The sequence below is a fragment of the Callithrix jacchus genome, chromosome 11, assembly GCF_049354715.1.
Source record: "Callithrix jacchus isolate 240 chromosome 11, calJac240_pri, whole genome shotgun sequence".
In the NCBI taxonomy this organism is placed as follows: domain Eukaryota; kingdom Metazoa; phylum Chordata; class Mammalia; order Primates; family Cebidae; genus Callithrix; species Callithrix jacchus.
In genome coordinates this window covers 30,961,015-30,970,955 of record NC_133512.1, presented here as the reverse complement: position 1 = coordinate 30,970,955, position 9,941 = coordinate 30,961,015, and the positions used below count along the sequence as shown (strand labels likewise).

The 9,941-nt window shown below is 45.1% G+C and overlaps 3 protein-coding genes and 1 long non-coding RNA gene across 4 annotated transcripts in view; 1 reads left to right on the top strand and 3 right to left on the bottom strand.

Moving 5' to 3' along the window:
• HOXA5 (homeobox A5) overlaps positions 1-9,941 on the bottom strand; it is a 30,038-nt gene that overhangs the window by 12,894 nt on the left and 7,203 nt on the right. The window lies entirely within an intron of this gene.
• The window catches only part of HOXA3 (homeobox A3), a 33,128-nt gene that overhangs the window by 19,463 nt on the left and 3,724 nt on the right, over positions 1-9,941 (bottom strand). The window lies entirely within an intron of this gene.
• On the bottom strand, positions 1,967-4,187 carry HOXA4 (homeobox A4). The gene is made up of 2 exons (XM_035253570.3): positions 3,542-4,187; positions 1,967-3,008 (listed from the first exon to the last, which is right to left on the bottom strand). Exons 1-2 carry the CDS (start codon positions 4,161-4,163, stop codon positions 2,662-2,664), a joined length of 969 nt encoding a protein of 322 aa, XP_035109461.1. The 5' UTR covers positions 4,164-4,187; the 3' UTR covers positions 1,967-2,661.
• Positions 4,427-7,849, top strand: LOC128928402 (uncharacterized). Its single transcript, XR_008473334.2, has 2 exons — positions 4,427-4,854; positions 7,530-7,849. It is a non-coding gene; the product is annotated as an uncharacterized LOC128928402 (long non-coding RNA).

The following is a 9,941-nucleotide window of genomic DNA, read 5'->3' as shown; positions in this document are numbered from 1 at the left end:
TCTAATCTCTCATAACAAGCTCCCTTAAAAGCCAATCTGAAACAGGCAAAACATAACACTGAAGAAATGACAATCATTTGGATCATTTCCAATAATCTTGGTTCTGTACCTTAATAATCAATACAGTTGGGACAAAAATGCCATCTTATCCCCGAATATCAGAAAAATGATCTCAATCCTCTCTCTTCCCTTTCTGGACAGACTTATAAGTGCAAGTGAAAGAAAGTCATCCCCTTTATCCTCATACAACTGCCTCCAGCATGAAGCTTATGAATGTTCCCATACCCCTCTTTCCCCACAAATGAGAAATATAAGAATTTACCTTAAATGATGATAGTCTGCCATTTGAGATTTTGCAGCTTGATACTCAATTTTCACCAAAGGAGTCTAGGCATTTTTTTTTTTTAAGCAGACAGCCAAGATTCTGTGTCCTTGCCTGGGACCACATTATTTGCAGGAAGATCCCTCTCTCCTCCACAGACTTTTCCCAGAGAATGCCTTTCAGAATTGCTGTTGAATTACAAAGAAGTATTTATTGTATGAGGTGATTAATGATTCCTGGGAAAATTGCTATTTTCAGCATGATTTAATTTCGTTTTACAAGTATGTGTAGTAGGGGAGGGTTAATAAGTTTCAGCAGCAGTTGCATTGCCTCCAGAAATCCCTGGCACCCGTTCACACCTTGTAAAATATACTTTATGCCAGGTTTAGCCTGATTTGGGAAGGTAAATGTGTATTTGTTTGCTCCCAAATTTTTCTGGCTCCTCAGAGACTGGTATCTCTCACTTTCCTCTCAAATCTGATTTGTGGGTACAGAACTGATCACCCTTGTTTGTAGCACACATAGGGCAGAAGGGATAAAAGGGGCACCAGCTCTGACACTGGCTAAAGGGTTTTACCACTAAAGAAAGGAATGTGTTTTAAAATTCTCTGATATTGCAGAGTCAGGTGAGCACCTACTCCCATCTATGCTAAAATTACTACATAACCTAAAAGCTGCATTTTTTCAAGGCCAGGTGACAGGTCTAATATTTTGGGGCTAGTGTACACTGATTTTTGTTATCTTATTATAGGGGACTTCCTGTAGTAAGCACCAAATATAAATCAATAAACAAATACTAGGGTTATAGAGATTAAGAAACGGGTTTTGGTTTTCAGGCTTTTGGATCTAGATCTCTGGAATCATGCAGAAAACGTCACAAAGCATTTGAGGAAAGTGACCCCAGTTCAGAGTTTGGTTATTTTCCAGCAGTAAACTCTCCAGGTCTACTTTGCTTGGGGTGAACTTTGGAGGTATATTATGCTTTTTCTTTCCTCAGAAGAAACTTTGGAGAGTGTACTTGGAAAATTCAGTTTGTTTGAAAGCTGTTTCTTCAAAAAAAGAGAAACAAACAAGCAAACAAACAAAAATCCCTAGGCTGCAGTTAGTGAAGAGGACCTTAAGAACGGCCAAGAAACAAAAGTAATCTCAACCCTTTGCACAAACTATTTTTTTTCTCCAGGGAAACAGGCAGATTAAGTGTGAAGGTGCAATAAATACCAAAGAGACCTCTTCTTTCCAAGTGTATTCAGAGTTCAGTGTGTAGAACAGCTGCAGAAACTCCTGGGCCCACAGCACTGCATGGTTTCAACTTTCATTGCAGGGAAGGACACGTTTCTATGCCTTACAGAGACTTGAAGCCTGAAAGCCTGGCCAAGTTTGGGAAGAAGAGGAACCCTCTCAGAGCTCAAGAGCCTTCCTGCTCTTTGGAACTTTTCCACAGTAGGCCAAGCTTGACAAGAGTTCAGCTCAAGTTGAACATACATACATACAACTCTCTCACACACTCAAATTATGTGAGTAGTCAGAATCCAAGTGAACACAGCTCAAGCCATCTACAAGGTTTTTACATGTAAGGTCAAGTATCTCAATCCAAAGGATTTTTGTCTTCTTAATGAAAAGCTTAGAAAACACATGAATCTTAGATTTTTAATGTTTTTTAAATGGAGTTTATTCTTAGCACATGGCTTTCTATACAGCCACATCACAATTTGTACAGTTCAACATGAGTCTAAATGCACTCCCCTCTCCCCAAAGACTGTGACCCAGAATGGGACAACAATATCTCTTGTGACAGTATCTTAAATAGATGCAAGTAAGGGAAACTAAAATGTCACACCTACATCAAGGTCTACACATCTTAAGAATTAAATAATCTTGTGAAGTCCACAATATCTACTCATTTATTCAGTTCAGTACAAGCTTGGATGAGCTGCCTTAATGGGGGAGAAGGAGGTAAGGAAGGTGGGGAAAGGGTCTGTTTTCTTCTGCTTTCAATAAAGATACAAGTATATGTTCCCAGTCAGCATGGGCCCTCCAGCTAGCTGACTGTAGCCATCTCAAAAGTATTTGATACCAAGTAGTCCTTCTGAGGTATTGACACCTGGCAGCCTTGTTCAGGCCAGGAGTTTGTTCCACCAGCCAGCATCCTGGACAACTGTCCTCTCATGGGTGGCAACCAGCACATACTCTTACCCCGATAATGTCTTCTTTTTGGTTATCCTTTTCACCAAGTTGGGATTGTTTTGGTGTCTAGTATGGTCCAGACTGGGAAGGGTGGATGAGGAAAGGAGCAGGAGAAGAGAGGTTAGGGATAGAAACCGGTCGAGGTCTCTAGAAGATTATATGGAGGAGGGAATGGGTGTGGATGTGCCCGGGTGGGGGTGGGGATGGAGGTGCGGGCTCTGAGTTTGTGCTTTCCCTGGCGGGCCGGCAGAGGCCGAGGCCGAATTGGAGGATCGCATCTTGGTGTTGGGCAGTTTGTGGTCTTTCTTCCACTTCATCCTCCGGTTCTGAAACCAGATCTTGACCTGGCGCTCGGACAAGCAAAGCGTGTGGGCGATCTCGATGCGGCGCCGCCGGGTCAGGTAGCGGTTGAAGTGGAACTCCTTCTCCAGCTCCAAGACCTGCTGCCGGGTGTAGGCGGTTCGAGAGCGCTTAGGCTCTCCTCCGTTATAACTGGGGTTGACTGAACACCCAGAACCCCGAAAGATAAGGCCAAGGAGGAGGGAGTGGAAGAGAGGGAAAGGAGGAGAGAGAAGGTGGGGTGGGGAAGAGCAATTGGACATCATCATTATATAATAACCTGACACCAAGTTCACGCAAGATACATAAAACGGCAAAGAAAATGTTTCACAGGCTATTGACAACGGGAAACACCCGAGAGCCATAAAGAATGGTGCTGGGCATTGGGGCTGAAGAAAAGCTTCAAAGACACATGGCCTGAAGCCTCTGCCAGGGCAATTAAATTTATGGGGGCTATAATTACTGCCCTAACAGTTTGGCGTCTCGTAAATCTCCTGATAAAGGGACCCTGGGTACAAAAGGGTTCTCATGTTGGGATCAGGCGGCTGGCTGGCGCGCACATACCCACATCTCATCGCAGCCCAGGCCAGATGGGGGCTCCCCCTCCCGAGGCCCCGGTCCCCTGAGCCTCTCCCTCCTGACCCCAACCCTCGAACCCAGGCCCGCCTCCCGTGCCTCCCCAGCGGCGCCACGTACCGGCGCTGACATGGATCTTCTTCATCCAGGGGTACACCACGGGCTCCCTGCCCTTCAGGCCCAGCGGGCTCTTGTCGGCCAAGAGCAGCGGGCACGCGGGGGCGCTGCCCCCTGCTGGGACGCCTGGGGTGGCGGGGGCCGCCTCGCAGCGTCGCGGAGCCGCGGGGGGCGCCGCGCGAGGCTGCGGGGGCGGCGGCGGCTGGGGCTGCAGGACGTGGCTCGTATGCAGGCCGTGCGCTGGGCCCTTGGCGTGCGCCGGGGGCTGCTCCGGCTGGGGTGGTCGCCCGGGGCTGGCGCTGCCGCTGCCGCGGTAGCCATAGGGGTAGGCGGTGTCCGCCGCCCGGTGAGCGGGGTAGAGCGCGGCGGCCGGGTAGGCGGGTTCGCGCGCGGCCCGCGGCGCGTAGTAGGAGGCAGAGGGCTCTCGGCCGCCGCCCGCGTGAGGGAGCTGGGGCTGCTGCGGCGGCAGGTGCTGGGTCTGGGGCGCCGGGGGCTGCTGGTAGCCGGGGCCCCCGCCCGGGCCGCCGTCTCCGCCGCCCGGGCCGCTGTGCTGCGCGTACTCCTCGAAGGGAGGGAACTTGGGCTCGATGTAGTTGGAGTTTATCAAAAACGAGCTCATGGTCATTAATTTGTGAAGTGCAAAAATACTAATTTTTCTCGCGTTGTCGTTTTTTCTGGGCTCGCCGAGGCCCCTCCCCCTCCTGCCTCGCTTCCCATCCCCCTTTCCTCTGCGCCCTTCCCCTCCCCCCGCTGTCAAGTGTTCACCCCTCCCCCTCCCGCCGAAGCCGCCACCAAAGTTCCAGCCGCTCCTCCCCAGCCCGGCGCGCGCCCCGCCCCGTGCCCCACGTGCAGCGCCCCCACCAATGGGCGCACCGCGCGAGCGGACCCGGATCAGGAAACGCGCGGGTTCGTGATGGATGCTGCTGTCCGGCCCCTGGGCTGGGGGAGGGAGCAGGCGCTTTGGACCCCAGCCCCCCAACTTTGATTCCCGCTGGGAATTCGGGCCCTGCCGGGCTGTAGATCCTCTCGGGAGCCCTCTGCCTGCCCTACTGCTGGCCTAGGCCTCGGGCAGTCTGGCGACCGCAACTCAGCGCTGACCTGGGGCCCAACCCAGTCAGGCTTCGCGTACTTCAGGGGTTCTAGGCTAACTGGGGGAAGGAAGGGCGTTGGGACCGAGGGGCATCCTGGTTTTTATGTGGGCCCAGAGAGGCCACCAGACTCATTTTCTGAACCGCAGGTCTCCCTTCCCTACCCCCAGCTCCTTGCTTGTCGGCCTGGGAGCCCTTGCTTTGAGAAGCTGGAAGAAGCTGCAAAGGGTGAGTGGGCGGGCAGCTGAGAGAAATCGACCCTAGGATGTAAAGCGAGGCCATTCCATTATAACTGGATGGGCACTTTTCATTTTTTCCTTCTTTGAGGGACAATCTGTTTCGTTTTTTCCTTAGAATAATTGGAACCTTCGTAATAGCATCTTATTTGACTGGGGTTGCCGATGTCGGAGCTAAATAAGCCCGCGTTTACTAGGTGCGATTATGAGAGAGAAGGTGGCCCAAGGATGGGAATGGATAGAAGCAACACCTCCACAGAACAGAGCTTTGAAAACAATAACTTCCTATTTCAGAACAATCCCCAAACAAAAACAAGCTAAAGGTAGAATAAACACCTTGCCTGGTCTGATCGCTGATAGGTCTTTTCCAGCTAAGAGTTTTATATTTTCTCTTTTGGATCCTGCTTTCTCAGGCTGTATCTGAGGCTAGAGTTATATTTACAAGACAGTGTATAATTTCTGAATTGCTGAAAATTAGCATATTAACGATATCAGAAGCTCCGGAAAGGAAGGAGGGGAGACTGTTGCCTGCCATTTGGTAATTGAAATTTGATGGGTACACTAATTATGCCATTATTAACAAATAAATTACTTATTAATTCCACCTAATGTTGATCTTTGAAGTAAATACTGATACCTTGTTTGTACTGTGTACTTTCCTCCTTTCTTTTCTGAGTAACAGACATATCTAGATCGTCTACTTTTCAGCCTGGATTAAAGCAGTGCAAACTAGCATAGTCACCATTCTAAAAATATTTTCATATTGGCATGCAAAAGCAAGGATTTTTCAGCTGGTGCACCTTAGTTAATTTTTCAAAGAGCAGTATAAACAGCCTTCTCACAACTGAGTCTGGAATGCAGACAAGGAAAATTATATCCTAAGCCTGGAGACACTTCAAAAGGAATGTCAATTCTATCTTCATTTATATCGGTTATTCATATGAGTTACTAAATGCTGGAATATAGCCATTTGATGGATAGTCATTTAATGCTTAGCCACATAAAGCCTATTATATGAGACTAATCTTTAAACTAATTTAGGAAAAGAGGTTTAAAAGGGGATCATATTAGCTTTCTAACTGGAATCACCCTGAAGTGGTACAAAGAGATTTTCCACAGTGGGTGTATATGTGTGTGAAGAGTGCTGTCCATTCACATGAGACACCCTGAAAATTTGTTTTTAATGAAATCTGAGCCACAGACAGAAATCAACACTGAGTGTAATCCTTAGCCATATTCTCTAGACTTAAGGAATAAATTAGCCTGTGATACATCTACCTGAACCAATATCTCTCCCTAGTAGGAAAAAATGATATACACATAGATTATGTACTATGTAATATAAATAATATGTACATACATAATATGTATTACAAAGCTGAACCCTCCAAGCTTCAGGGGGAACAAAAAGCATGACAAGGAAACCTTCCTTCCTCCTCTTCATGTTATTAGCCTTGAGTACTAGGGTCTTAACCATGTCTGTTTAATATTTACAGACACTAAACCACAAAATTCATGTTGTTTAGCCTCAGAACCGTCTACCAAGTTTCTGTTTTTAAGTATTAACGAGACATAGGCACTGTTTTGTATATGGTCAACCCTAAGGAATTAACTGCGCCTGTGTTTTGTGTGGTTCTATTACTTTAGGAAGATGGGCTTACACAGAATCCCCCAAGGCCTGTAACTTGTCTTTGTGGTTCGTATCATAAACACAAATGGAGCCAGGACCACCAAGTGTTATCTCACACACCGACATTTTGACATTTTACTGCAAGATTTATGGCTGTAATAAACAATCTCAGTACCTTTTCTGAACCTTCTTCAATCTCCCTTTGCAAACCGTAGCATCATTCCATTGAATCAAATAATCTTTTGAAAAACATTTTTTTCAAAAATACCCCTTGCCTTTACACAATATCCAAGACACCAAAGTAAAGCCAGGAAGAAACTAACTTCAATTAATAAACAAACTGAAGTTTACCAGCAGCATCTTGCTCGAGAAAAGGTGGGATGCCCTGAAATGTAGCAGAGAGGGAGCATGCTAATCTTCGCATGCCAACTGGTTCCAGTCTCAATTGGGGTGAAAGCGTTATCCTTTCCTTAGGAAACTGGTAAGCACATTTGCTCATTTCCACGTGCAGGCATAACATATATTCCCAACAAAAGCTTTCTTAAAATCCCATTAGACGAAATAACTTTTCTTCCTGTCCTCGAATCCCAGATGGAAAAGAAGAGTGAAGGGAGTCGGAGGGAGAGGGAGGGTGAGAGGTAGGCAGTGTTTTGCAGCTTGGCTTGAATCTGATTTGAATCATTTTGAATATATTTGTAACAGCCTTCCCTCTTGAATGCAACCCTGTCCCAAGTTTCAAAGTGACCGAACAGTGACACCGTGTGCATTTTGTTTCTTATTAATCTTACACATTGACAGTCTTTGTTAAATCACAAGGCGCGCCCTTCACCAGCCGACATTTTCATATTTGTTAGACGCACTGACCTGAAGTTCACCTCGGCCTTGGACTTTGCACTTCTAAAAGGTCTATACAGTGTCTTTTAGCGAGCAGGGTGCTTTGCCCAGGTCACTCCTTCTCAGGAAAAACCAAGGGGAAAAGGCAAAGGAAATGTAAACATTATGGAATGTATTGACTGTATTTGTCCTTTGTTCTTTAGAGCGAGAGTACCCCAGACTTCTCTATCGGATGTCAGTCTCGAGCTGAACAGCGGAATGGCAGAATTTCAAAGTGCATTTGAGGACTTCCCCACCACCAACACTAGACACGAGATTTGAGAGGCGCAACACTTTACCAGCCATTTGACCAATTAATTGTTTGAGGGAAATTTCCCTGTAGTAGTTTAAAATAATGCACACAACCCAGGGATGAGGACTGACATTCATATTGGGATTACACATGAATTTCAACTGTGTTTGTTTGACAGGCCCAAGAGTCAAAATCCTCCAAATAAAGAAACAAGCACTCTAAAAGCAATAACTTCTGCAAGTACCCTTTTCTTTTACTTTAAAGACTAGCTAAGAGATATCTATGGTTTTTGAAGCTGATATGTTCAAAAACCATAGATTTTCTATGTTCTAAGATGTGTCACGTGTTTTTAACCAAAACGCACAATAAAAAGTTTTCCCAAAGAGACAAATAATTGTCTTGGTGAGTCCTAGAGGGGGTTTTGATTTTCTTCATCTAACTAGCCCGAATGTGGTGAAATGTTCACTGCTGCAACAGCAAGCACCACAGTTGTTTCCTTTCTTCTGTTTCATCTGGCAAATCCCCATTTGGCTTCTAACTCTTGGCCAGAGTGAACACTTTACACATTGCACAGAAGCACCGTGATTACTTCCATGAAGGCAGTGTTTGGGAAATATTTACTTTGCCACTGAACATACCTGGCACTGTTAAATCCAATCAACCAAAATATATTGGGATGATCTTAAACATTCCTGCAAGAGGCTACATTCTGAGTAGTTGAATTATCTCCAAAGTTAAAAAAGAAAAACCTAGGGAAAATATTTCACCTTTCTCTTCTTTGTTTTCCTAAACTGATCCCTTGAAGGTCAATTCACAGATAAAGGAAATATGTCCCCTGGAAAATAGATTCTTACAGCACCAACACTTAAAGCCTTTCTAGATGTTTGAAAAATAAAATATTGTTTAGCTCTTCAGTTGCAACTCACACATGAGGCACGGTTCCAGTCGGCTTCCTTAATACGCTATTCCCTTTATTTTCTGCTCTCCCACCCTTCACCTTGGTTGCTTTCCCTTCTCCTTGGCTTTTTTTTTTTTTTTTTTTAATTCCAAGAGCATTATTTAAAAGCACTTTCTGAAGAATAGAAAATATTCTGTGTGGTGGTCTTACAAAGTGGCCTGGTATTTGTGAATTACACCTTTCTGCATTCCCTACAGTCTAGTTTTTCACTTATAGCTTGTAGCATTTCTCTTACATTCAATTGTGGTTTAATAGTAAACATAACAAAAATTTCCAAACAGGAACGTTTTTATGGCACCAATAAGCATTTTGTCACTGATGGTGGTGGCGGAGGGGGGAAGGGAGGAATCTTCTGTTTTCAGGAGGGCTTTCACTTCCTTCCTTCCCCTTCCCAGATCTTGGAACCCTTTGCATTCAGCGAACTGTAGTTTCAGAAGAAGCATATTCTATTTGAAAACCGCAAAGATTACATTTTGCAAGAAGTGCCTGTGTTTGCATTTGTTCTTACACACTTTAGGGGTCATCATATGTACTAAAAAGACAAAAAACTGGCCAATCAAAATCTCTCTTTTCAAACAAAGGTTTCCTGAACCATTCTGTTGCCTTTGAAGGCATAATGAAATATTGGAAACTTGCAACATTACTTTTTAAAGCTCCACAGATAAGTTTTGAGCATTTTTATTTTGTAACAAAGCCACAGACTCCTGGTTCTCCAACACCTAAGGTGTTGGTGTTTCAGTAATCTATGCCTATTTACCTGCTGCTATTCCTTCAGAATGGAAGCAATAATTCAAGATGAAATACAGCATGTATTACTCTTGAAAAGAGGAATTTTCTATCCTTTCCTCCGTAATTGAGGTCATTCAACCACTAGGGTTCACCTGGAGTCCATACCGTGATACACACGTCACTCCGAGACATTTTATCTTTTGTGCTGATAGTCAAGATCACAGCTCTAACATTGACATCAAACTCTGTCTGGGCAGATGACTAAGAGCGCTGCACAATGTAAACTTTTGACCCTCAACTTTTTGACCTGCAGTTGTAACGCAGTAACCACAAAGATACACAAAGCTGAGCCTCTTCTTTCAGGGGGAAGAGGCCCCCTAGCATCTCAGGATGCCCTGCTTCTGCCACTGCCATTTGAAATTAGAGGGTGAAATGGATGTTTTGTGTATTTGTGACTGTATATCCTGTTAAATCAGCCTACGACCTCTTTTTCTCAGCACCTAGGAACTAAATTAACTTGAAATCACTCATAGTTCTATTTTACAAGGAAATTTTGGAGCAGAAGGGGAGAACCTTGCAAAAAGCGAAAGAAAAGAGAAGATGGGGGAAAGCGGGCAATGGGAGGTAGAGACATTT

Excerpts from the sequence above, each read along its gene's own strand:
- HOXA4 (XM_035253570.3), bottom strand. The coding sequence starts at position 4,163 with ATGACCATGAGCTCGTTTTTGATAAACTCCAACTACATCGAGCCCAAG. Across the intron at positions 3,009-3,541 it reads GAAGATCCATGTCAGCGCCG|TCAACCCCAGTTATAACGGA; the intron begins GTACGTGGCGCC and ends CTGGGTGTTCAG.